The sequence below is a fragment of the Marmota flaviventris genome, chromosome 19 (assembly GCF_047511675.1).
Source record: "Marmota flaviventris isolate mMarFla1 chromosome 19, mMarFla1.hap1, whole genome shotgun sequence".
Taxonomy (NCBI): Eukaryota; Metazoa; Chordata; class Mammalia; order Rodentia; family Sciuridae; genus Marmota; species Marmota flaviventris.
The window spans coordinates 8,342,244-8,368,378 of NC_092516.1; the positions used below are offsets into that span (position 1 = coordinate 8,342,244).

Genomic DNA, 26,135 nt, shown 5'->3' on the forward strand with positions numbered 1-26,135 from the left:
CTTCCCACCCAAGGAGATCTGTTCATTTCCTATTTTCTCGGGGTCTCCTTGAATGGCAGCAGTTTGGGCCCCTCTCCAAGGGATATCCCTGTAGTCTCAGGCCAGTCCAACTTTCTTGGCAGCGGCCTGTGGGCTCAGCAGCCACCATGCCCACTGCTGCCACATGGGGCCGCCCTTGCCTCTGTGCCTGGGACCCTGAGGCCAGGAGCTCAGCTGCTTGTCAAGGCACATGGACTTGAGCCTGAGACCCCTCACACCCTGGTGCCCCAGGAGTCCCTCCCTGAAAGACCTCAGGCAGGGCTATCCCAAAACACCCCAAAGGGTTGATCAGGCTCAGGACTGAACTAGGAGATGGTGTTCAGCCCAGATCAGCTATGTTCTCCAGCTTGCTTTTGGACAAAGTGCTTAGTGACATCTGCTGCAGCCTCAGAGAGTGGGTTAGGATGTCTTCAGCAGGCAGGCCTCCAAGGGGACCAGGGCAGGAGGCAAGACTGCAAGAGGGACTTCCCAACCCACCTGCTGGATTGTGTCAGCAAAAGGTTTCCTGGCCCTAGGCCACTCACTGGTAGCTTTCACATTTGCAGGCCCAAGGGGGCTTTTTGGAGCCCTTGAATAAGGCCAACAGTTTCTTTCAGTTACTAAAGTTAAATACCCCTGCTTTTAAAAAGTCTCCCCGTCCCGGTTGGGTCACATTCACAGGCCCCACCAGGGCCCTGCCAGAGCAGGGACAAGGCAGTGGCTGGCTAAGGGGCACATCCTCTATATCCTACTACATGACATCCCTCCCACAGACCCCTCAGCATCCAGAGCCACCCTAAGACCTTGCTAGCCAGAACCTGTTCCCACCAGGTGAGTTCAGGGCTTGGGTGCAATCATAAACAGTCTCGGCTGCTGGGATCAGTGCTGGGTTTCAGGTGGGCCTGCCCAGGACCCTCCCCCAATCCACTCCCCAGGACCTTGGTCCCCTCCAAACTGGGCCATCTGGACCTCACCGCTCCACCCCACCTCTGCCAGATGTAGTTCTCAGAGCCACTGGGCAGCTGTATCAGCCCAGCTGGTGGCCAGAGGCCTATGCCAAGCTGAGCAGGACTCCAGACAACCAGGCAGCCTGAGCACCACCTGCACAGGGCCTCAGCTTCTGTGTCCTATTGAGCCCTCAATGGTGCTCCTGGCTGGACCTCTCCAGTGCTTGAGGAGCCATTGTCTGCTGTTGCCCCAACTGTGGGCCCTATAAGGCTCAGCCCAGCTGTGGAGCTGGCTCACAGGGTACTCAAGACCTGAAGTGTAGGTGGAAGTTATGTGGCAGCTGGACCAGCCACTGGGGTCCTGAAGCCCCCTTGGGCCTGCAAATATGAAAGCTGCCAGTGGGTGGCCTAGGGCTAGGAAAACTTCTGCTGGCACTATCCAGCAGGTAGGTTGGGAAGTCCCTCTTGCAGTCTTGCCTCCTACCCTGGTCCCCTTGGAGGCCTGCCTGCTGAAGACATCCTAACCTGCTCTCTGAGGCTGCAGCAGCTGTCACTGAGGACAGGTGAGACCTGAGCAGTACCATTGACTGGGACCAGGGCTGAGCATGGCACAGCTCTCAGGGCATGTGCCCACACACCCTCTCTGTTCCATAAGCTGCAACACATGCGCACACCTGGCAGCTGTATTCTGCCACAGCAGCATGGCCACACCCACTACCGTGTTGATTCACGTGTGCCTAATGTCCCACAGAGACACCTGAGGACATGGATGAGCTCCAGGGTGCAAGAGCACATGGGCTAAGGTGCATGCATACGAGGCTGTGTGCTTACCTGGAGCATCACCCAAGGGGTGCCAATGCCAGGGCTGGGTTCCCATGGGGAGGGGCGTGTGCTGGGTGGCCGCCAAATGTGAGCTCAGCCTCCTGCTCCCCTGGGGCTGAGGAGCAGGTGCCCAATATGCATGGGGCCCTAGGGCTGATATGGCAGCATCACCTGGTACAACCCAGGTCCCTCCCCTTCAGGCCTGTCCAGCTGCTGTCACTGTAGGAGTGGAGACCACAAGGCAGGTTAGTTGCATGCCACCCACTGAGTCAGGCATGAAGGTGAATGGGGACTACAGTGACCCTGTCCCACTCCTCCTGCACTCCAGTGCTCAGCTGCACAGACCAAGATGCTTGGCAGGCTGGGATCACTGACGTCTGGAACACCTGCATCTGAAGACCACGTGACGGGGAACAGCCCTATCTCTGAGACATAGGCAGCACCTCCGCTTACCACAGATGTGCTTCCTGCTCAGGTGAGGGGCAGGAACAGAAGCAGGAGCCACCAGCTGGATCAAAGGGCTCCAGGCTGCATATCTGGGCCCTGGGCTTCCTTGAGCAGGCAGTTGAATCCCTCTAAACCTCCATTTTAGCCCCAGCAAAAGGTGGTAATTTCCCTGCCTCCCATCCAGGCCATGTAAGGTCCAGACATCCGAAAATACTCAGCCATGAACTACAGGCTGTGTCCGTGAGGCTGTGTGCTGTCTGTGAGGGGCCAGCGCACTTGGCAGCCAGCAGCACTGGCCTCCATGCCTGAATCCATGCCCCAGGACTCAGGTCTCAGTGACAGCACTGGTGTCCAAGACCTGGAGAGGGAAAGGGGGCTGCCTGGGCCACACAGTGCTGGCGTCTCCCCCCCACTGCCTGCGGGACTGCTGTTTGTAGAGATGTGTTAATTGGAGGCGCTGCAGCCTGTGGTCCCAGGGGCCAACCTGTGATAAGAAAGGCCCGGTCCCTAGCTCCCCTCCCCCGCACTCCCTTTTGTTCTGACGCTTATTTGTAGGATTGTTTTCCTCCCAAAGGCAAGACCGAGGCGGCTGCAGCCCCAGGCACAGGCTAGACATCCCTGTGACGCTGGACATGACCCTCTTGGTGCCTGAGGCCCGCCCCTGCCACACTCTCTTGCTAATCCAGGACCTGCCCCCTCGGGACACCTCAGCCAGGATGACCAGGGCTCACTGCCGCTCAGCCGTGAGCCCCAGAGTGGGTAAGATGATTCCTCCATGAGAAGGAGGTACCCTGGGCTCCTCTGGAGCACTCTGGGAAGACAAACCCCTGTGGCTGGCCCGCCACTTTACTGTGGGAGTGCCTGGTGCTCTGGTTGCCCCCTCCTCAGGGACCCAAACAAAGGGACCTGCTATAAACAAGGGGAGGCTCCCAGGAAGCATGAGGCTAACCGGGTGGTACAAAACTGCATCATGAATATAGCCCCAGGGGTGCAGTCCTCAAGGTCCTAACAGGGACAAGGCAGGTGAGGCCAGGTCTACCAGGGGCCACTGCCAGCCCCAGCACAGGCCAGGCCAGGCCCCAAGGATGGGCAGGGATTGGGGTAGAGACCCAGAGACACACTGCCTTTCTTGGGAGGGCAGACACCCAGCTCCAGCAGCCCAGGAGACCACAGGCAGGGCTACCTGGGCTATGACCAGGTTCTCCACTAATGACACCCTCCCTGTGCCCTTTCAGTGCTGGAGATTTTTCTAAATGGTCTGTTCAGGGTCAGTGAGAAAAGGGGGTGACCTGGACTCAAGCCCCCACTTCCTGGGCTGGGTTTTCAAGGCAAGAATGTGGCTGGGCCCCCCAATCCTGCTGGGAAGCCCTGCTGTGCCCCAGTGCAGAGGGTGAGGGGCTCTGGAAGATTTGGGAGCTGAGCCCCTGCTCCTCCCATTTTGAGCCTCAAAACAGACTGTGAGGACACAGAGCCACTGTGGGAGGAGGTCTGGCTGGAGGTAGGAGGAAGTTGCACACACGCACAGGCCAGAGAACACACTGGCTCCTGTGCACACACATACCACACCTCACACACTATCCGACCAAGCCACGTGTGCACAGGAACCCAGGTACTCCCCGGTCTCCTCCAGAGCCTCCCCTCCAGGAGGACAGGGGTTGGGGGTCAGAGGCCCACCCAGGATACAGGGAGCCTTGCGCAGACCCCGGATACCACTGGCCACGTTCCTGCTACCGCTGAGCCCTCATGGCTGCTCTGTTCCAGGTACCCTGGCGAGTCTGGGCCTCACCCTCTTCCTGTCCCTTACTGCCCACTGCTCCCATTACCAGGCCAAGGGCTTCCCCCAGGGAGAGCCGGACATTGCTGAGGCTGACCATTGGGCCAGGTGAGTGCTGGGCCCCTCCTGGAAATTATTTCCTGTGGCTGATTCATGGTAGGGCAGAGTGGGGGGAAGGGAGGAAGAGGGGTCCTGGGTGGCTGTGGAGGTCCTAGAGAGGGACCACGCCCAGGGTCTGCACATGAGGTCTAGTCATGGCCATGTAGGTCCACCATACCCCAAACTGTGACCTCGGCACCTGGCCTGCCTTCAAGGTCACTCACCCACCTGGCCCCAGACAGCCCAGTATGTCCAGTATGTTTTCCACATTGGTGGGAGTGGGTCCCCCGCGTTCTCAAGGTAGCAGCCAGCTACAGAGGCCTTGACCATCAAAGGCCCATATGCTTGGCCCCCAAGTCTCCCCATGGGGCTCCAGGCCATCAACCCCAACTGCTGGACCAGGCCACGTCATCTTGAGTCCTTTCAGCCCCCCTGTCCCAGCCTGGTCATTTCCTCCCATTGTCTAGGGGTCTCACTCCTCAGCTTGGCACACTGATCAATCAGTTAATGAGGCTGGTTGGGTAGGACCAGGGTCCCAAGGGGGACCAGTCAAGCCCAGGCTCATGTGGTCCAAGACCCCTCTCTGTATGGATTTTATTAGTCATGCCCTAAGGAAGGGAGGCTCAGAGAGATGGCCTTGCCTGCAGTCACACCATAAGTGCCTCCACGTCCCTCAGACACCAGAAAATTGGTCAGGGCCTGAGCCAGCTGGGCCTGGGCCCTGGGAGCAATTGCAGACCCCACATGTGAGCAGTTGCCACATGTAGGCCCCAAGCAGCTAGAAGTCTGGCCCCGATGGGGTACTCAGGGAGGAAGGAGGAGGAAGAAAGGAGCAGGAATCTGACCTTGACCATGACCGGACACATCTTGCCTCTTACTCCCTTGGTGCTGGGAGGCAGTATGACTCCAATCCCACGCGCTGTATCTGCCTCTTACCTGGGCCTGCCCCTCCCATACCCTGGGCCCCTCACTGTCTTCTCCTCCTGCCCAGGGTCAAAACCTCCCTCCTGCAAGACTTTTGGTGCCAGCCAGCCAGCCAGCTGCCCCAGGAGCATCTCTCGGCTCTGATCAGGTGCCTGGCCACCCAGAGGGTATCACTCAAAGCCTGGCAGGTAAGCCTTCACAGAGGCAGAGTGCATGGGTATGGAGGGGGAGCCAGGCTGCTGGAGGAGGGCCTACAGGTGGGCACAGGTTTGCACCAAGCCAGACCCCAGCAGAGATGGGCACGAGGGGGCCGGGGACTGGACTGGGGCAGGGGACTTGGGAGTGCAGGCACCAATCTGCCAGCTTCAAAATCACCAAGAACATGGCTCCTGGGGCCACCATGATGGGATGCCTGGCCCCCTGTGATGGGCTGTCACTCCTCTGGGCTGGCTTTCCAGTTCAGTCCAAGGTAGACCCCTGGTCATGTCAGCCAATCTGCCTGCAGGTGCTTCTGCCTCCCACCCTGGCGGTGATAAGGGCTTGCCACATGGCTGCGTGGTCCTCCCTAGCTTCCTCTGGTGTATAGTGCCCCCTGTGGGTCCTCCAGGCCTCCAGGACACACCCAAAAGTGGGTTCTGCAGCCCACTGATCTTTCCCTGGGGCGTGCCTAAGGATCCTGGGCCATGAGACCATGAGGCCTTGAGACTCAGGAAGCATGCTAGGTTGAAAGGAAGAAGAGGGCACTGTATCCCAGTATAAAATTAGTAGCAAACATGCTCAAGAAAAGTCAGAAAATGCAGAAAAGTAGAAAGACCCCACTCCTCCAGAGAAACGCCGAGCTCTTGGGGACTCTCCCTCCGGCCTTCTCTAAACAGGATCCACTTGGCTTCCAAGCCTTGGGTTGTGCCAGCATTGCCTGCCCAAGGCCCCAGCCATTGCCACCGCCATGTGAAGGCTCAAACTGCAGGAGACAGTCTCCAAGTGCTGCTCCTTTCTTGTTGGCCCCTGGCCTGGTTACTGCCCTTCCCCAGAGTGCCTCCAACCGTGCAGAATGGGTTCTTGGCTTTGGTTTTGTTTTGGTGGTGCTGGGGATTGATCAGATATGTATGTGGACTGAGTGGTTTCCTCAGTTGGTCCTTAAAAAGGAGCCCAGAGAAGTGTCTCTAAGGTACTCATGGAGTTGGCTGGCTGTGGAGTCCATAGGCTCGAGGGGAAGTGAAACCCCTAGTAGCAGGTTGTCCGTCCATTCCCGGTGTTCAGGTGGATTCTGCTCTAAACATCACAGGAATGTTTTACAGATAGCTGATGAATTCCTTAGAATGCCTCAAGAGCACTCACAGAACTAGTTTTAAAATATGGTAGATATTAATCTAACGATACCGATACTTACTTTGAATAGCATCAATAGTCTAAATGCACCAGTTGAAAGATGGTATGCTTGCCTAGCACATGAAAGACCCTGGGTTCAATGCCCAGCAGTGCAAAAGAGAGAGAGAGAGAGAGAGAGAGAGAGAGAGAGAGAGAGAGAGAGAGAGCAGTATGTTAGAGTGGATCAAAAAAGAAGACCTAGCCTGGTGCAGTGGCACACGCCTGTAACCCCAGAGACTTGGGAGGCTGAGACAGGAGGATCACATGTTAGAGGTCAGCCTCAGCAAATTAATGAGCTTCTGTCTCAAAATGAGAAGGGCTGGGGGTGCTGGGGTTGTGGCTCAGCGGTAGAGCGCTCACCTCACACGTGCAAGGCCCTGGGCTCGATCCTCAGCACCACATAAAAATAAATAAATAAATAAAGTTATTTTAAAAAAATGAAAAGGGCTGGGGATGTGACTCAGTGATAAAGCACCCCCGGGTTCAATTTCCCGGTACCAAAAACAAAACAAAACATACAAAGAAAAAAAAACCTGTGTTGTCTACAAAAGACTACTTTATTTCTATTTATCATTTTGTGTGTGGATGCTTGAGATACTGGGGATGGAACCCAGGGCTTCAGCTATGCTGGGCAAGTACCTACCACTGAGCTGCACCCCAGCCCTTTTTTTTTTTAATTTTTAGTTATATATGGAAATAATATCTTTGTTTTGTTTATTTATTTTGATGTGGTGCTGAGAATCGGACCCAGTGCCTCACTCGTGTGAGGCAAGTGCTCTGACACTGAACCACATCCCCAGCCCACTCCGGCCCTTTTTATTTTTCATTTTGAGACAGAGTCATTTTGAGACATTTTGAGATAGAGATAGACGCCCAGGCTGGCCTCCAACTTGTGATCCTCTGGCCTTAGCTTCCCAGGTAGCTGGGATAACAGGCAGGTGTCAGTGCACCCCGCTAAAACCCCACTTTAAATGTAAACATGTGTAGATTAAAAGTAAATGTGTGGGGGCTGCACAGCCTAGCATGAGAGGGGCCCTGGGTTCAATCCCCAGTGCTGAAGAACAAAAGTAAATGGATGGAGAAGCCACACTCCAACACTGGTCAACAAGAAGCAGGAAGCAGCTGCTCATCCAGGCAGATGAGCAAGGACCAAGTGTGCAATTCTGCAAGAAGAGGTGGTGGTCCTGAGAAAGCCTGCACCCGGCTACAGAGCACCAGGGCACTGGGGCAGGAATCTCAGCACCACAGGGGAGGCAGGCCAGTCCACCAAGGTCACTGGGACTTCCACGCACTTCCATGGGCACAGCTGGTGACATCTGTGGTGACCTGGTCCCACAATTGCAGAGCACACGTTCTTTTTCTTTTTTTAATTTGTGTGTGTGTGTGTGTGCAGCATGTCATCTTTATTTATCATTGTCCTCCTTTTTTTTTTTTTTTTGTACTAAGGATTGAACACTCTCGACCACTGAGCCACATCCCCAGCCCTATTTTGTATTTTATTTAGAGACAGGGTCTCACTGAGTTGCTTAGCACCTCACTTTTGCTGAGGCTGGCTTTGAACTCCTGATCCTCCTGTCTCAGCCTCCTAACTGGGGCACTACAGTTGCACCTGAAGGTGGATTCATTATGTATTCATAAGTGCACACAATGTAGCAATCTTGATTGGTGGGGGGTGCTGGAGCTGTGCCCCACCAGGGCAAGTCCAGACTGGACAGGGAGTGACCTGCTGCCATCCTGCCCAGCTCAGCTGCTTGTCCAACCTTGCCACGTGGCGCGGCCTTCAGGGTGACTTCAGGCTCCACCCGCCTGACCTCCTGCTCTTTTACAAGTGAGTGCCCTACCCCATGGCTCCTGGGGGCCCTGCTAGGCAGGCGGGAGGCCTGGCCCTGCCTCCCTGATGTCCTCCCACCTGCCGGCAGCCTGAGCCAGGTAAGGGAAGCTGACTGCCGGGCCTTCACCCACCGTGCTGCCCAGGGGAACACAGAGCTGCTGGCCAACTTGCCTGACCAGAGGGTGACCCTGAGACACACAGCCCTGGCCTGCCTGGTAGGTGCCCCCAATGCAGACGAAAGGACAGTGGGGCTGGCCTCTGCTTGGTGCTGACCTGCTTTCTCTGCAGGGGACGCCTCACCTGCAGCTCAGTGCCTCAGACCTGGAGCTCCTCGGGGTCCTGGTGTGTGACATGCAGGCATCCAGCATCGTGACCTCAGACCCTCATGTGCTGCAGAACCTGCTGCGCTGTCCCCGGCTGACTGCTGCCCAGAGTGTTGCCCTCAACAACCTGCTGGCCAGTGGGAGGACCCAGCTTGGGTGGGTAGGGGTCACAGGGTCTAGGGTGAGGAGGGGTTGGTGGGGTTGGGGGCTCCCCTGCTTGAGACAAGATAAGAAGCAACTGGATCTTGGGCTCCGGGGGTCATTGATGGCCACATCCCTACTGACCTCTGACTTCTGCCTCACCTCCTCAGCCCTCAGCCTTGCTCCTTCTGCCTCCAGCCCTCAGCCTTGCTCTGGCCCCACAGGCCATGGGGTGCAGGGTGGGAAATGCTGACTGTCTGGCTGGGTGCCCACAGCAGGGCAGGCTCCACCAGCTGTGAATGGGCACCTGCCTGTACTCTGGGTACACCTGAGAACCTCCTGGAAGCTTCTTCCGCCCTGCTCAGGGAGGGGCAGCAGGTTGGGGGTTGGGATGTTGCCCTCGGCCCCAACACAGTGCCCCTTCCCATGCACTAGGCCTCCCAGCTCCTGGAACCTGAAGGGGCTTCAGGCCCTGGGATCCCTGACCACCTACATCAGCCCCCATGTGTGGGCACAGGTACCAGAGGTAGGTGGTGCCAGCGGAGTGGCCATGGGCACAGGGTAAGGTGCTGCCAGATGTCTCCTCCACCAGCCCATGCCTCCCAGCCACTCTGGGGACCTAGTGGGGCCCCAAGACCATCGGAGTCTCTGGGGTGGGAGGAGGGGCCAGGTGCCCCTATGATGTGTGGATATCATGCCTACCTGCCAGGCTGTGGGCCTGGACTTCTTCCACAGAGTGGTGGCTGCCTGCCGGGCAGGACAGCTCAGCCAGCATGATGCCAGGCACTTCGTGACCAACTTCCTGGAATCCAAGGCTAACTTGGCATCCTGGAGGCCCAAGCGGGGTGCAGGTTGGTGTGGCCACCATGGGCATCCCCCAGTCTAGGCTCCCCTCTGGTCTGGTGTGGGCCAAGTTGTTGGTTAAAGGTGAACCTGGGATGTGGTCAAGGTCTAATGAGGTCAGAAGTGGAGGTCAGAGTGGAGATGGGCTGGAGCCAGCAGAGGTGGTCAGCTCTAGCCTTGGCTAATGGATCTGGTCATTAGCCCACCCTGCTGGGAGGCCCTGTACCCATGGCAACATCACAGCGGCCACGCTGCGTGACAACCTGTTCCTGGTGCACTATGACTGCGCCCAGCTCCAGTCGTGCCTGGGAGGCCCCGTGCTCAGGGCCAACCTGGACCCCCTGCTGCAGCACCCCCTGCCTGCTGAGTGCCAGCGCGTCATCAAGGCCAAGCTGGCCCAGGTACAGGGACAGACCCCCGAGGGGCAGGCAGCAGGGCCTGGGCCACTGAGCTCACCGCCTGCCTCAGGTCTACCCACAGGGCATCCCTGAGGACCAGCTGCGGCTCATCACCTCGCTGGTCTACCTCTTCTCACGCACTGAGATAGGCCAGTGGAATATCACATCCAGGGACACGGTTGTGGCCCTACTGGCCTCGGATGTGGCTCTGGAGAACCAGACAGAGGTGAAGGCATTGGAGGTGGCTGGGGAGCCGTCTGGTCCACCCAGCCCCACTGACCCTGTCCCTGTTCCCAGGCAGTCCTGCAGAAGTTCCTGGACCAGAATGGTACGGTCACCAGTGCCCTTCTGGTGGCCATCGGGGGCTCCCGCCTCTGCTGGATGAGCCCCCAGCAGATCCAGACCATCCAGCCCTCAGAATTCCGGTGAGCCTCCCATACAGCCACACAGCTGGCCACCCACCTGGCAAGGGTCACCAGGGGAAACCAAGGCTCAGGAGGGAGACCCATCCAGTCTGGGCTGGGCTACTGGAGATGCATTCATGTCCTAGGGCCACGGTAACAAAGTACCACAAACTAGGTGACTTGAAATAAGTAACGTGTTCTCCAGAACCTCTGGAGGCCAGAGGTCCCAAGTCAGGGTATCAGCAGGACCCTCCCATGGGTGCTTCCAGTCCCCAGCATGGCTGAAGCCTTGGTGCTCCTGCGAACCCTGCCTCTCCTTCACATGGCCTTCTCCCTGTGTCTGTGTCCATATTCCTCTGTTCCCATAGGGACCTCAGATGCTGGATTTAGGGATGACCTAATCCAGTCTGACTTCGTCTTTTAATCTGATTTCTTCTGCAAACACCCTACTTGCAAATAAGGTCACATTCTGAGGTTCTGGGTAGATGCAAGTTTGGGGGAACCTGCTCAACCCAGCACAGAGGGCAGAAGGTCTCCCAGGGGGCTCACAGCCTCACACTCTGCAGGCTGGCTGGGGTCCTGGACATCTCCTCCTGTCCTCAGAGCCAGAAGGACGTGCTCTTTGCCAAGGCTCGCGAGGCCTTCCACAACACCAGGTCCACGGCTGACTACTACCGCTTCATGCGCCCCTACCTGGGTGAGCCCCGCCTGTGGGTGGTGCCCTCCCAGAAGCCCCCCCTGCCCCTTCTCATCACTGCCCCCCCAGGTGGTGCCCCGGTGGAGGAGCTGCAGCACCTGGCCCAGGCCAATGTCTCCATGGACATCGACACCTTCACCAACCTCAACCCACGAGTGCTCCAGGTGGGGGGCTGCGCTGACGGAGGGGAGGCAGGGCAGGGCTGGCTGGCCCAGGTGCCCCAGATCCCAGGTCCACACAGTCCTGAGTGAGAGGACCAGAGGTGTTCTGTGCCCCTCCTCGTGTTGTCCCGGGAAGCACTGCCCCTGTGGGGTCCTCCTCAGCCACAGAGGCAACCCTGGGACCTTTCTGCCTCCCTCCCAGAGCCTGAGTGTCAGCAATGTGACCACCCTGCTGGGGCAGAATGTGGGGGACCTGCAGAAGGCCCGCAGCCACCCCACGGTCAGCTCCTGGCTGCGGAGCCTCAGCAGCTTGGCCCGGGATCAGCTGGGCCTGGACGCTTCCCACCCTGGGCCCAGCCCTTCCTATACAGCCAGCAGGCCCCCCAGCATCACCCACCCCACACTCCACTTGGCCTCCACCTCAGGCCTGCCTGAGAACAACACCTCGGCCCCCATTGCAGGTACAGTGTACACCTTTACTCCCCTCTGGGCCCAGGGCCCTCTGTAGACCCTAGGCTGTCCCTGTGTCCACCCTGCTTGCCCTCACATCTGCCTCTAAGTGTCTTTGGCTTGGCACAGTGTCACCTTCCATTGCCTGCTGACCCATTTGAGGACACAGTGCCTCCTCCTAAACCCACAGATCTGTGGAATGGGTGAGGGGAAGCTCTGTGGTCCCTGAGGAGCTAAGAACAGTTGCAGAGGGTCCTCACTGGCCTTCCCACACTTAGCAGCCCAAAGCAGGGGTTCCCAGGGGGGGCTGCAGGTGGCTTCTGGTTGGAACTAATAGGTCCCCTCCCTATCTCCCCACAGGAAGCCCCCCAGTCCACCTGGGTTTTTTGCCGCTCTCTGTGGCCCTGCCTTCTGGCCTTCTGTGGCTGCTGCTGCGTCGCACATCTCTGAGCCCAGTGGGGACTGCTCATGGAGCACCAGGACCCTGGCCAGTGCAGACAGTGCTGCCCCAGGGTGACCAGGCCCACAGGCACCACATGCAGGAAACAGGGGGCTGCTAGGTGGAGCTGGCCACCTGCCCAGGTTGTGGCTCAGACCCTAGCCCCAGGGGGACAGCTGTGTCCCACCTCTCAGGAGGCCTGCAGGGCCGGCCCCTCATGCCTTGGCTCCCAGGAGCAGAGACCTGGCCAGTTACAAGCCCAGGCGGGCAGGAAGATGAGGCCCAAGTCTCCTGCCTCCTCCAGGACACCTGGGCTGGGCAGGACTTCAAGGTCATTGTTCTCCCTGGTGGATCAGAATAAAATGTAAGGCTATCCTGCCACCTGTGTATTTGCTCAGGTCCCAGAGGGGACACAGGGACCCTATTACCAGGGCCCAGCATGTGTCCACCACCTTGGCGACACCATCAATCACAACAGGAAGGCCTCTCAAACAGCCCCCCAGCCTAGAGGCCCACCCTGGACTCTTCTTTCGTGAGAGTGAGAGAGCTGACCACATGGACCCCAGATTATAGGGTCACAGGAAGCCCAAAAGCCACAACCTCCCACCTGGCCCAGTGACATCACAGGATATGCCTGCAGGGCAGGTGCTACTGTTTATTGAGCTCAAACACCCTCAGGTTTGACAGCAACCACCTGACTGCCACCTGCTGCAGACGAAGAGGTGGCCTCAGCTCAGAGTCAAAGCCAGGAGTACAGCTGGGATGGATGCGAGCAAGAGTCCAGGTCCACGGAGGGGGCACGCCCCAGAGAAGGCCTCTGCACAGAGAGGGGTGACTCAGACCCCCTCTGCCCTCTGCCTTCCCCCCACCCTCCCTGGACTCTGCCCAGGCCACCTGGCCCACCTCGGGAGCGGAGGTCCAGGACAAGGTAGCCATTGGGGATGCCACCCTGGAGCCCCAGCCCTAGCCTGTCCAGGTCCTCCTGCCGCTGCTGTGAGATCCAGTCCTGCACTGGGCTATCCTCTTCCTCAGCCTTCAAGTCCCTGACGTGTGGCCCCAGAAGTTTCTGTACTTCAGACACGGTCAGACCCTACCAGACCATCAGGCATTCATCAGAGTCTTCAGGCCCCAGAAGATGGGGTGCCACTCTACCTACACCACCCACGCCTCCACCCATAGCTGCCTGCTGACCTCAGCCTGTACAGACTTGGCTCTCAGACAGGCTGGCCCTGGCATGTTGATTGCTCAGCCGGAGGTCGCACCCCACTGTCCCGTCCCTACCTACCACCACAGCCTCAACCCGTAGCTTCTTGAATGTGGCCATGTCTATGGTCATATTCTGCAGGATGAGTGTCCTCAGGTCCTCCATGGGAGCCCCACCTGTGCAGGAAGGACCCCCAACTTGAGGCCATATGACATACCCCAGCCCCACCCTCTGCTACAGGCTACAGAAAGTCTACCTTCTTACAAAGACTCCTTCTTCCCGAGGAGTCCTGGTCCCGGCTTTGCCTGGTAGCCACCTAACCCTCTAACCAAAAAGGGCCAGAGCTCCCACCAGAGTCAGAGCTCACCGTCTTAAGTACACATCCTTGAAGGAGTGGGGGACAGGATATGGGAGACTGCCCATTCACGCCTACAGAGGGCATTCAGGGAGGCCCTTGACTGGCCACTGCAAACAGGGGTCTTGCCTGCCCCTTGCTCTGCCCACCTGACAGGGTGCCCTAGCTCACCCAGGAAAGCCCGGATCCTTCCAAGGTACTCAGGCTGGCTTATATTCCTGAAGGTCACGCAGGCCTTGGAGTAGAGGACATGTAGCTGCCTAGGGCCACATGAGTCCAGGTCCTGGGGTCTGATGGCCCTGGGGACAGTGTGGGGCCAGGCAGTGAGTGGGGACCACAGCATGCCCACCCTGCCCTGCAGAGGACTGTGACTCACCACATGACCCTGGAGGGCACAGAGTGCAGCTGCTCAGCACTGAGGAAGCACAGGTAGGAAGGATGGAAGCCAGCCAGGCTACCCATGGTGTCCTGGTCCAACTGGCCACCTCCCAGCACATAGCGGGCAATCAGGGCAGTCACCTGTGGGAGGAGGTTGTTGAGGTGCCTTGGAGCAGGGAGAGAAGGACCCCTACCAGCCAGAAAACTTTAAGCTGTCCTCCCAGGCTGAACAGTACTGTGCTGTGTTCCCCCAGGTCAGAGTCCAGAGTCCCCTGATGCCCCCGTCATCAGGCCACAAAGTCCCATGCCGATGCCCCTCAGGCAGGTGGTCACCTGCTTGTCCATTTTTTGCCCTTTGCTGACATTGAGTAGGGCTTTCACAGTCTCCAGGGAGGTCAGGTTCCACTTGTGGATGTCCTCGGGGCTGACGTAGCGGAAGAAGTAGCCCAGGCGCTGGACCAGGGACTCAGGGTAGCCTTGTGGGTAGGTCTGTGAAGAAGGTGACCATGAAGGCCAGGGCCACTCCCTGGGTGAGGCCAGCAGGCAGTAGCATGTGGCATCAACTACCTGGTCTAGCCTGCACTTGAGGGTGTGGATCTGCTGGTAGGTGAAGGGGATCGCATTCACGAGCTCCATGTGGGTAGACAGCAGGGCACCGTCCACACAGGCCTCCAGTTCCCACTCTTCATAGAAGATGAGGTTTTCATCCACCACCTGGGGCTTCCGGCCAGGGGGGCAGGGCTTCTGCTTCTGGGGGCAGGTCCTCTCTGCAGGGGAAGGCTAGTCAGGGGCCATCGGCAACCCCTCCTTCCTCCCATGTTGTCTGGGAGACTTGGGGCTCAGTTTACCCACAGGAGAAATGGGGCAGCTCCATCCCCTCTGAGTTTATGAGGGAACCAGCTGAGGAGCCAGGAAGGGTCGTGGGCCGAGGGAGGGGGACCAGTGAGACACCAACCCTGGGATCCTGCCTCAGCCTGATGCCCAACGGGCAGGGCAGGGGCTCACCCTGTGTGTCCCGCCGGAGCCTCATGAGGGTGGCAGGAAGCTCTGGCCTCCGCCAGGATGGGCCCCTGGAATGGCGCAGCAGCCAAGCAGCCAGGACATCCTGAGGACAGAGTGGGTGGCTGAGCCTCATAGCCCAGAGGCTTTGCAGCAGGGGGCCGGGGTCTCACCTTGGGGATGTCCTGGATGATGGGCTGGTCCAACACAGCTAGCAGGCCCTGCAGAGCGTCCAGCGTTGAGACTGACCACCTCGACGGGGGCCTGTCCAGATACAGGGGGCCGTCCAGAATTAATAGGGGACAGAAGCAATCCCAGCACTGCCCTGGACAGATATTGTGATGGGGACCCTGCGGGGACGCTGACAGGGTATGATGGACGGCTGGCCCTGGCACCCAGCACAGCTGTGGCTACCCATTGTGCACTCACCAGCCACTTACCCATAGGGGGGTCCTCCGCCTTGCAGAACCACTCTGGCTGCCTCCTGCTGGCCCTGGTCCAGGGGACCTGGGCAGCCTGCCAGCCGGGGGAGGAGGACTGGAGCTGAGTGCACCACGAAGCGCCCAGGCAGGTCACAGGCCAGGGCTCCCAGAGCCCTCACGTCCTCCTTGAGCACCCTGGAGCCGCGCACGCCCTGCACATGCAGGGGCCTCAGTGCCTTGGGGAATGGCCGAGCCCCCCTCACTGCCTGCAGCCCCCACCCTGTCCCAAACCTGGCAGGCTAGGGTTGCGAGCAGCAGCCGCCGCCGCTCCGAGGCTCTCGGTGGGAACACGTTGGCCTTGGTGATGTGGGAGAAGAGGCGTGCACAGGCCTGGGACCCCGGGGTTGGCGCTGGACTGCACAGAGGGTCTGGGTCAGGCACCCTGAGCACTAGGCCTCCTGCAGGCCCCCTGGTGAGCCAAGTCCCTGCACTTTGAGGTCCCCGGGCACAGAGGTGCGGCCAAGCCCAGGAACAGGCCCTACTTGAGGAAGGGCGCCATGTCCAGTGAGGAAAGCATCCAGGTCCTTGGGGATGAGGTGCTGGGTAAGGCAACCTGCCAGGCAGCTCAGCCACCAGGGACAGGGACATCTGGCTCAGAAGGCTCTGGCAGCAGCATCCCAATAGGCCCAGGGGAACATGTGGGGACTGACCTGACCATCTTGAGTGCCACATTCTTCTGCTCCGTGGCCAGGGCCCCTCCTGGGCGTGTTCCACACGCAGGCCAGGAAGCCAGGGAGGAGGCCTGGGGCAAGGCTGGCTGGGCCAGCAGTGTGCACCCCCTCCCACAGTAACCCTCCTCCTACAGCGTTCCCCTGGGCTCCTCACCCAGGTGACACTCAGAAGGGCAAGGAGTCACTCCCCTGGGAGTCAATGCCCCTCTACCCCTGAGCCTCCAGGCAGGGAGGGGCGCAGAGAGATTCAGGCTCTCCCCAGGGGACGTGGGGGTGGAACAGGGAGTAGACAGAGAGGATGTGGGGATGAAGGCAAGGCTGAGAACAAACTGTGGCTGGCACCTGGCCACCAGTAAGGGCACCAAGCCCTCAAAGGCTGCAGGGTCAAGACCTACCTGGTAGAGTTGCTGGTGTTGACCAAGCCTGGGTCCAGGAGCACAGCCTGGGGGACAAGGCCAGGCTGACGGCTCCCCCAGGCCTGTGCCTCTCTGGCCCCGCTCCACCTTTGCCTGGTACCCACAGCTCCCTCCTCCAGGGCATGGGGAGAACAGCTGTCACCCACCTCCACCCATGACCCGGAGCCCTGCCCTTCTCCCACCAGCCCCTCACCTGTCCCATCTCTGTAACCTGAGTCCTTAGAGGTTGCAGCCACCCTGTGAGGTAGAGGGCATGAGGTTGGCGGGGAGCGCTGGGGGCTTCTCAGGTAGACCCCAACCTGGGAAGGGAGGAGGTCTCTCCCCTTCCCACCTCTTCTCAGTCCCACCCAGCACAGTCTACAGGACATGGGGACAAAGTTGAGGCCCCTGCACCACAAGGTGCCATAGCGCAGGCTGCCAGGCAGGGATCTGAGCTGCACAGAGAGCCAGGGCTTCCCGCGTCCTTTCCCTGGCAGGACACTTCTTCTCCTGGGCACCAGGTCATGCTCAGCCCCAGCCCCACCAGGACGCAGGCCTCCTGCCCACAATGGGGGAGAAGGCACAGGGCAGTGGGGCTTCCCCAAGGTTCTGACCCATGAAGAGCCCAGGGCTGCCCTCCACCTCTCCCTGGCAACCCACAGCCCACCATGGACTCACCCAGGCTGAGGAGCAGCAGCAGAAGCCTGCCATGGGTGGCAGGCTCACAAGACCCCAGGGAGTGTTGAGCTGTGGGCAAGGCCATGTCCTATGGACGACAGTGCCTCTGATGTTCCCACCCGATCCCCACCAGGCAAGTGAGGGGCCTTTGGGCCAGGAGAGCTCTGGCTGAGCCTGTTGGGCACAGGCAGGAGCGTCTATGCCACTGGCCCTGCTCTCAGACTGGCCCGCCCCTCAGGAAGCCAGCCCTCCTGCAGGGAGGGGAGCTGGAGCTGAGTCAGCCTGGCCCCCAGCAGAGAGCTGGGCTTTTCCAGGACCCTTGGGTGGGGCCTAGCCACAGAGAGAGTGTGGCCTCACTGTGCTACCTTGATAACAATTGTTCCTTTATGCCCAGTGGATCTGGGGACTGAGCAGACCACAAGCTCCTTGGAGCGGAGTGTGAGGCTGATGTAGCCGTGTGTGATGGGGCAAGGCCAGCCCACCCCACAACAGCCAAGAGCTCCCAGCAGGGCAGTGAGAGGCTGCAGGACATGGTTCTGGCTTTCCTGACCTATAGTGCAGCCCAGCCCGAGGTCTGGCCCTCATGTGATGGAAAAGGAAGGCAGATCCCCTTCGTTGCTGAGGCCAGGCCTCAATGAGTACTCTGAAGGAGACTGTGGGTAGGGGTGGTCTTCAGCCAGGGCCATCCTGTCCTGCTCCCAGCACAGAGATCACCCCTGAGGACAGCAGGAGAGGGAAGTTCTTACAGCTCTCCTTATGCAGCAGGGTGCAGGAAGGGGGAACCCATGGAGGGCAGGGCAGGCCGGCTGGAGGGGCCAGTGCAGGTGCCCTGCCTGACCTCCTCCTGGCACACCCACTCCCACACATACACATTGGAATGTGCATGACCCAGGCCCTGTCTCCCACCCCATGTGGACCAGGCCCCCACCAGCCCCTTGTGAGCCTGGATACTGAGCTTAGCCCCAGGAATTGTAGCTCCTGGAAAACCCCCACCCGTTGTCTTGAGATTCCCAGGTAAATGGGATACTGTCCCAGAGGGGCCCGCAGCCCCACCCTAGGGGAAGAACAGGGCTGGAGTGGGCCCTCACTGTGCCCCGCTCCTCGGTGCTCCTTTCACTTGCAGACAGGCACCTAAGCTCTTGTCTGACTGGCCTGCTGTGCTGCCTGTCTCCACCCCGGGTCTCCTCCAATGCCCATCCCTCGCCCCAGGGAAGACCTGCCTGGGGCAGACCCTGCTCCATAGGCTGAAACACCACCACAGGCTTCTGCAGGCCCCGGGCAGGGAGGACGGCAAGGGAGAGGTGGGAGTGGGCAAAGAGTATGCAGGGAACAGGGTGTGGACCACTCTCTAGGCGTGGGCAATGCTGGACAGTCTGCTTAAGGAAGTTCTGGGAACGTGGGAGCCAGCCTAGGTGGGGTGCCTCCAGTTCCCACCTCTGGCCACCGCTGGGTGTAGTGTCCTAATGCACGTCCCTTACAACCCCAGGCCCTGAGGCTCTGAGTGGTCCCTCCCCAGGGCCGAATGGGCCTTGCCCAAGGTGATGCTGAGGATCCAGGTGAGTGGCAAACCTCAGCCCCTCTGCCTCCCTTTCCCCACCTGGGAAGTGGGGAGTGGAGAAGCTGGACAGTGTCCCAGGCTGTCAAGGGAACAAATGAGGCTTGGCGGCCTGGCGGCTGGGAGAGGCGCTGCTCATGCCATAGGAATGTGCGGGTGGAGACCCTGCCAAGGAGCCAGCCAGACTGCACAGGTCAGACCCTGGCCACCTGGGGAGGAGGACTGCTCCCTTGCTCGGTGGGTGGGGTGGAAGTACCAGGCCCCAGCTCCAAGGAGTCTTGTGTTTCCATTTTTCAGGGGATGGAACTGAGACAGAGAGTGGCCAAAGTCATAGGTCAAGCCAAGGGCTGGACTCCCAGCCAGAGCCTCAGTGGGCCTCTGCAGGCCACACTGCCAGGTCACAGCTCCAGGGACCTGCTGGCTCCTTTCACATGTGCTCCTGACTCAGGCAACATGAAGAGGAGAAACTATGGCAAGGAACAGTAAGCAGGGACTACAGGAGGTGAATCCACCAGGGCCCTGTGCTCCAAAATGGCAGGGCCACTGGAATCAACCTGCCCGGCCACTGGCCTTTCCTTCCTGGCCTTGGACCACAGCCTTAGTGGAGTGACCTTGCGGCCAAAGGCCCTCACCTCCAACCAGCCCCTCGGGTGGCTCTGTGATGCTGATTCCCAGTGTGGAATCTGTCCTTGCTTTCCATAGCTGCAGAAGGGACTTTGGGTGGCTCTGAGGTGCAATACCTGCCAGCATGCAACCCCCTGGCTCCCACCCCAGCACCAAGAACAAAAACCAACACAAACCCGGAAAGGCTTCTGTTTGCTGGACTGAGAATGCCCCGCGTCCATCTCTGACCTTTTCCTGAGAGTGGGTGCTGTTCTGTACAGTTGAACCCAGTGCTAATTAGTGCAGAATTCAACAAGGCTGCCAGTTGCTATACCAGTTTACAAAAGTCAACAGAGAAGTGCTCTCTAAAACATCCTTTCCATCTGGAAAGTGCTAGAGGAAGTACATGTGAGATACAGGGAAGTCCACACTTTAATTGATGAACTCAACATATACAAATGGAGGGTCTGGGGCTGTAGCTCAGCAATAGAGCACTTGACTAGCACGTGTGAGGCACTGGGTTCAATCCTCAGCACCACATAAAAATAAATAAATAAAATAAAGGTATTGTGTCCAGCTCCAACTAAAATATATACATATATATATATATATATATATATATATACACACACACACATACATTTATACACACACACACATGTATATATATGAATACCAATGGAATACAAACTGCAACTTAGGCCTGCTTGAGAGGAGAATGGATCATTTGGAGGATAACATTTATCTCAAATGAGGCACAAAGTTAGTTTCCTGTCATCATAATCAGTTACAGATACTTAATCAGATTGTTAGTGCGGATGCTCCACCATCTGGGAGGTGCTTTCCTGAGGCCACTGTAAAACAACCCTGCTTCACGGGTAATAAGAAAATCGCTTATTCCAAGCCCACTATGAGTAACTATGACTCAGGAGCACAGATTTAGGTTACCCTGAAGGATATTTTCAACTGGGGAAGGGGTCACATGAACTTATATAGTCACAGGAGGAAAGAAAGTCAAGAATCCACGGGTTTACAGGGGCAGTGTCCAGTTGGCGGCTACAGAAGGGACTTTGTGTGGCTCCAAGGTCCCAAAGGTGGGGAGTCCCTGCTGCAGAATTCAGATGTCATTTTCATCTCATCTTCATCCCAGTCTCAGCACCAGCTGGTAGACACTGGAGGTGTCAGGGTTTGGGCATGTTCCCAGAGTTTCAAGGGGAATTCAGAAGGTGTCAGTTTTGGTTGACAGTAAATGGCTGTTAAAAAGGGCTAAGGACAGTCCAAGATAACTTTGGCTCTTGATTTGTGTGTGTGTGTGTGTGTGTGTGTATTTTGCTGGGGATGGAGCCCAGGGCCTCACACATGCTAGGCAAGCCTCTACCATCTAGCCAAACCCCAGCCTTTTTAAATGTCATTTTGATACAGGGTCTCACTAAGTGGCCCAGACTGGTCTAACTTGCCATGCTACTGCCTCAGAAACTTAACAAGAAGGAGGAGGAGGAGGAATGAGAGGGGAGGAGAAGGAGAAAGAAGCAAGGCAGAGGAGAAGAGAAGGAAGAGAGCAGGAGAGGGAAGAGAAGAGGAGGAGGGGAAGAGCAGCAGCAGCACCCACTGCAAGTGTGGTTGGTAATGGAGACTGGGCTCCTGTTTCAACTATGGCTGCACAGGAAGTAGCTGACACCAGCCGCTTGGGATTCAAGCAGCATTAGCTATTAAAGTGATGGTAATGAAGTGTATGCCTTGCTCAAGAGCCATTTCCCTGTGACTTTGGGATGAATTCTCTAGGAAGCACCTCTGAGTTCCCAGCAGATGTTGGACCCCAAAGCCACATGTGCTGAACAGCCAAGACAGGTTCTTCCTCCCTGAAGGACACCCGGGCCATCATCCCCTGATGACCTGTCTGAGTGGGGGCAGGTCGGGACAGTCAGCATCTACCCCTGACCAAGTTCTCACAGCGGGACCAAGCACGATGGTGAGAAGCCACGGCCAGCCATAGGCACTTGAGGTTCTCACAGACTCTGCCAGTCCAGCTCGTGTTTCTGCTCCCACATGGTTTCTAAACCATGGTCAGTTTGGGCGCCTATTAGCACAGTCCTCTCAGACTGAGTGGGTCTTGCTGAACATGCAGATCCTCCTGCCTGCAGCTGTAGTTCTCTGCCGCCTTTGCTTGGGGCTGGTTTCCAGTGCCCAGCTCAGCCTCCAGGGCATGACTCCTCAGATCAGCAGTAGCATCTGTCCACTCAGCAAGAGCCCCGGGAAACGACTTCCAGCCATTCTCTTGCTCTGATGGACTATCGTAGTTCTCAGTTCTTCTCTCTCAGAACACCTTTGCGCTGAAAGGCCGGTAGCCTTAGACTTGCTTCCTCTGGCTTGCTTCCTCTGCTGCAGCCTCCCACTGAGCCACCCACAGTAAAGGGCTTTCTTTGCTTGGCTGACAAACGAGCCACAGGGAAACATCACTGGCTCGAAGCCTCGTCCCCTCTCTTCCTCTGTGTGAACGTGCTCTGCTGCAATGAGATCTTCTACTCAAATTTCCGAGTTTCCCTACCTTTGCTTTCCTGTGCTAGGCACATTCCTGTGATGACTGCTGTCTGGTGACGTGGACACTGCTGTCATCACACCCCAAACACACTGCTTTGCCCTCTGAGTTTTATTCGCTTTACTGTTGGCAATGGGGATGGAACCCAAGGGTGCTCTACCACTGAGCCACAACCCAGCCCCTCCCCAGCCCTTTTTACTTTTTATTTAGAGACAGGGCCTTGCTAAGTTGCTTAGGGTCTCAATAAACTGCTGAGTCTGGCCTTGAGCTTGCAATCCTCCAGCCTCAGCCTCCCAAGCTGCTGGGAATACAGGTGTGGCCACTGTGCCCAGCCTCCCATGTAATCTTTTTTTATTTTTGTAGTTGTAGATAGACAGAATGCCTTTATTTTATTTGTATATGGTGCTAAGGATGGAACCCAGTGCCTCACATATGCTAGGCAAGCACTCTACCCCTGAGCCACAGCCTCAGCCCTTCCCACGTAATCTTTTGCTATTGATTAATTGTTGAACATTCAATAAATCCAACCCTCTTGAGCTTGGGGACTTGCTTTGCAGAGCAGCATGTGGTCTGTCTTGCCCGCACTCTACCAGTGGCACAACCTGCGCCTGGGCGGGACTCTGCCCCCAATCACCCTAGCACTCGCTGAGGGAGGGGTGCTGTGATGCACTGTGACCAGAGTCAGGTGCGCCCCCTCCTGTGTGCTGCTATCAGGTGGCCAGCTGTGATTCTCTTCTCAGAGGGCTGACACCTCCATCTTCACCAGAAGCGCTTCTTGACCCCTGGCCTGCAGTCAGTCTGTCTGGAGTCAGTGCAGTCACAATGCTGCCTCCTCTCTGTTTGCCTGGTGGATCGTACATTTTTTTTTTCCTTTACTTTTTTTTTTTTTTTTTTTTGCAGTACTGAGGATTGAACCCAGGGCCTTGTTCATGTGAGGCATTCTACCACCTGAGCTATATCCCTAGCCCCCCAGTTTTTACAATTTTAAATGGTTGAAAATCAGAAGAAGGCCAGGTGCAGTGGCACACACCTGGAATCCCAGAGGCTTGGGAGGCTGAGGCAGGAGGATTATGAGTTCAAAAATCAACCTCAGCAACTGAGTGAGGTATTAAGCAACTCAGAGAGACTCTGTCTCTACCTAAAATACAAAAAGGCTGGGGATATGGTTCAGTGGTTAAGTGCCCCTCAGTTCAATCCTTGGTACCAAAATAATAATAATAAAAAAGATGATATTTTGTAACACATGAAAGTTATGTGAATCCAGACCCAGTGGTGCACACCTGTAATCCCTGCTACTCAGGAGGCTGAGGCAGGAGGATTGCAAGTTCAAAGCCAGCCTCCTCAGCAATTTAGTGAGGTCCTAAGCAACTTAGAGAGACCCTATCTCAAAATGAAAAAGATAAAAGAAAAAGGGAGAGCTGGGGATGTGACTCAGTGCTTAAGTACCCCAAGATAAAGGAGATTAGGTGGGACTTCTAAGGAGTGGCAAAACACACCCAGGGGAAGCGGTGGCGGGCTCAGCTCTGTGGCGTTTGCTAAAATTCACACAACAGTGCTCTGCAAGGAGGGGAGCCTTCCTGCATGTAAGTCACATGTGCATGAGCCTAAGCCATGACGTGTACAAGCCTGGGGAGGCTGAGGCAAGAGGACAGCCTGAGCCCCAGAGGGCCCGGCCAGCCTGGGCAGCAGAATCAGACCCTCCTCTTCCTTGTTGAAAGTGGCCAGTATAGGACAATGACCCAGAACAAAGGGATGGAGAGAGGAGGACTAGGGGGTGCCAGGTGCATCGGGCTGACCTCCCATGACCCGGGCACAGGACCATGACTGTGGGTGATAGCAAGTAAGTAACTGTGTTTCAGAATGGCTGGGAGAGAAGGTTCAATGCCCCGACACAGAGAGATCAGTAGCCAATTGCCACCACTGAGCAGTGCCCTGTATACAAGTACTGAAATGCCAACTGTGCCCGTGAGCACACATGGACACCACACATTGATTTTAAAAATGCACACAGTCATGTAAAACTAAAAACAAATCAGAAAAACTAATGTGATTGAAACCAAGATACCAGTATCACCAAGTCAGGTACAGAATATTTCCAACAATGTGAAGATCCCTCCTGTTGTCACTTAGCCACGTCCTTCCCCCTTTTCACCAAGGTTTCATAGATCAACTGACACTTTCAATTGCTGAGTCATATTTTGTGGTATGAATGTATCTCAGTTTGTTCAACTTTTTTAAGGCATTTTAAAATCAGTTTTGGACTATTATAAAGAAATTGCTATGAATATTCATGTTCAGTTTTAAAAAATACATTAGGTAAAAACATTTCTTCCAGGGGCTGCGGTTGTAGCTCAGTGACAGAGCACTTGCCTAGCATGTGTGAGGAACTGGGTTCAATCCTTAGCATTACATAAAAATCAACAAATAATGGGCTGGGGATGTGGCTCAAGCAGTAGCGCGCTCACCTGACGGGCTATTTAAAAAAAAAATCAACAAATAAAATAAAGGCATTTGGTCCATCTACAACTACAAAAAAAAAGTTTCTTTTAAAGCATTTATTTGAATGGGAAATACAGAAATGAAAATTTTAAAAATCATGTTGTACACCTCAAATATATATAATTCGTATTTGTCAATTACATCAACAAGACTGAAAAAAGTTTTAAGACGACAACAGAAAGAAATAAAAATTATCTAAGTAGAACAAGAAAAAAGCAAAAGGAAAGAAAAAAGATAGTACAGAGGGCAACTAGTAGCTTTGAGTAGTTACATAGTATAAAAAAGAGGTCAAGGACTTGAGATGCTACCTCAGGAAACTCGACTACAGAAGCTCAAAGTATAAGAAATGACACAGGTGAATGCAGAGACAAGGGACAGGGCCACCACTGGGGCTGTGCCTGTTGGCCCAGTCACTTGGCTGAGGCAGGAGAATCCTAAGTTTGAGGCCAGCCTGGGCTGCTTATGCCAGAGGAAGCAAAGCAGGACGAACAGCAAGGGCCAGCCCCACAGGACAGGGACCCCCAACTAGGCCCAGCCTGTTCTTGTGACTAAAAGGTTCAGGGGTCACTCCAGTTGAACTGGGCTGATTGGGCTGTGCAAAATAACCACACAAGAGACTCAAATACCTTTTTTCTTTGGGGTCGCTGTGACAGCTCCTCTGACCTTAAGGGTCCATAGGAAGAGAGAGAGAGAAAACACACACACACACACACACACACACACACACACACACACACTGACCACTTTTATTTATTGAGGAGAAGCTATTCAAATGAGGCAAGGGGTCAGGTTTCAGGGGGCTGAGTCTATCTTTATGATGTCCACTGTCAGCAGGTTGACTGACATCTGGGTAGGCCACACCCAAGGGCACAGTAAGAGAAGGGGACACACACAAGGCACTTCCATGGAAGATTCTATCCTAAACAGGGCAAGGGGTTATATTACAAAGTAACAGGTGAGAGTAGCTTCACCCATGGGGCTGTAGCAAGACAAGCCTGGGCAGGAAGACACAAGTCACTTGAACCTTAGAAGAGCTAGGCAGTCTAGCAGCATGGGTGCCTGACACCACATTGCCCAGCAGGGGAGTGTGACTTAGTCACGTGCAAGGTTGGTCTCCCACACCAGCCTCCCCAACGAGGCCAGTAAATGCTCATGTAAACATGGCAGGCGGGCTGGGGATGTGGCTCAAGCGGTAGCGCGCTCACCTGGCATGCGTGCGGCCCAGGTTCGATCCTCAGCACCACATACAAACAAAGATATTGTGTCCACCGAGAACTAAAAAAAAATATATATTAAAAAAATTCTCTCTCACTCTCTCTTTAAAAAAAAAAAAAAACATGGCAGGCAGTGGCAATGTGCTCCACTGCAGGTGGCCTCAGGCCTGTGACCTCCAGGACTCTGAGTTATGTGCTGTAAGTAGATGTATTTACCGCACATCAATCGTACCGCAGTAAAACTGAACACCCACTGCTAGCGCAGGAGCTGGGGTGCAGCTCAGTGGTAGAGCACTTGCTTAGTATGTGGGAGACCCAGGGTTCAATCCCCAGCACAGCCGGTCTCCAGCCCTGGTGGATGGGTGGTGCGTGGTGACTTCCCCCACCCAGAGCAGCTGGCCTCCTGTGAATCCCTCATTCCCCAGCTGGCTGCCGGCTTGGCCCCCAGGCTACAGCTGGCCTTTCCACTCTTCAGGAAGC

General features: G+C 56.5%; 2 protein-coding genes across 2 annotated transcripts; one reads left to right on the forward strand and one right to left on the reverse strand.

Moving 5' to 3' along the window:
• The first annotated feature begins 1,952 nt into the window (after positions 1–1,952).
• LOC114097059 (mesothelin-like protein) lies at positions 1,953–12,424 on the forward strand. Its single transcript, XM_027940844.2, has 16 exons — positions 1,953–2,262; positions 2,809–2,993; positions 3,996–4,116; positions 5,099–5,219; positions 8,142–8,227; positions 8,319–8,445; positions 8,519–8,709; positions 9,130–9,220; positions 9,404–9,545; positions 9,739–9,938; positions 10,006–10,161; positions 10,233–10,360; positions 10,906–11,036; positions 11,106–11,200; positions 11,400–11,658; positions 12,008–12,424. Exons 1-16 carry the CDS (start codon positions 2,246–2,248, stop codon positions 12,205–12,207), a joined length of 2,250 nt encoding a protein of 749 aa, XP_027796645.2. The 5' UTR covers positions 1,953–2,245; the 3' UTR covers positions 12,208–12,424.
• A 303-nt stretch (positions 12,425–12,727) lies between these two features.
• On the reverse strand, positions 12,728–16,003 carry LOC114096958 (mesothelin). The gene is made up of 12 exons (XM_027940667.3): positions 15,987–16,003; positions 15,736–15,859; positions 15,463–15,656; positions 15,196–15,286; positions 15,029–15,128; positions 14,591–14,790; positions 14,357–14,512; positions 14,022–14,164; positions 13,817–13,944; positions 13,372–13,466; positions 12,990–13,176; positions 12,728–12,903 (listed from the first exon to the last, which is right to left on the reverse strand). The coding sequence occupies exons 1-12, from the start codon at positions 16,001–16,003 to the stop codon at positions 12,815–12,817; spliced, it is 1,524 nt and encodes a 507-aa protein (XP_027796468.2). The 3' UTR covers positions 12,728–12,814.
• Between the last annotated feature and the right edge of the window lie 10,132 nt (positions 16,004–26,135).

What these genes read in the sequence shown, in the direction of transcription:
- LOC114097059 (XM_027940844.2), top strand. An exon ending in TATCACTCAAAGCCTGGCAG is followed by an intron (nt 5,220 to 8,141) that starts GTAAGCCTTCAC and finishes CATCCTGCCCAG; the next exon opens with CTCAGCTGCTTGTCCAACCT. An exon ending in GACCTCCTGCTCTTTTACAA is followed by an intron (nt 8,228 to 8,318) that starts GTGAGTGCCCTA and finishes ACCTGCCGGCAG; the next exon opens with CCTGAGCCAGGTAAGGGAAG.
- LOC114096958 (XM_027940667.3), bottom strand. An exon ending in GGCGGAGGACCCCCCTATGG is followed by an intron (nt 15,287 to 15,462) that starts GTAAGTGGCTGG and finishes GTATCTGGACAG; the next exon opens with GCCCCCGTCGAGGTGGTCAG. An exon ending in AAGGATCCGGGCTTTCCTGG is followed by an intron (nt 13,467 to 13,816) that starts GTGAGCTAGGGC and finishes CTTCCTGCACAG; the next exon opens with GTGGGGCTCCCATGGAGGAC.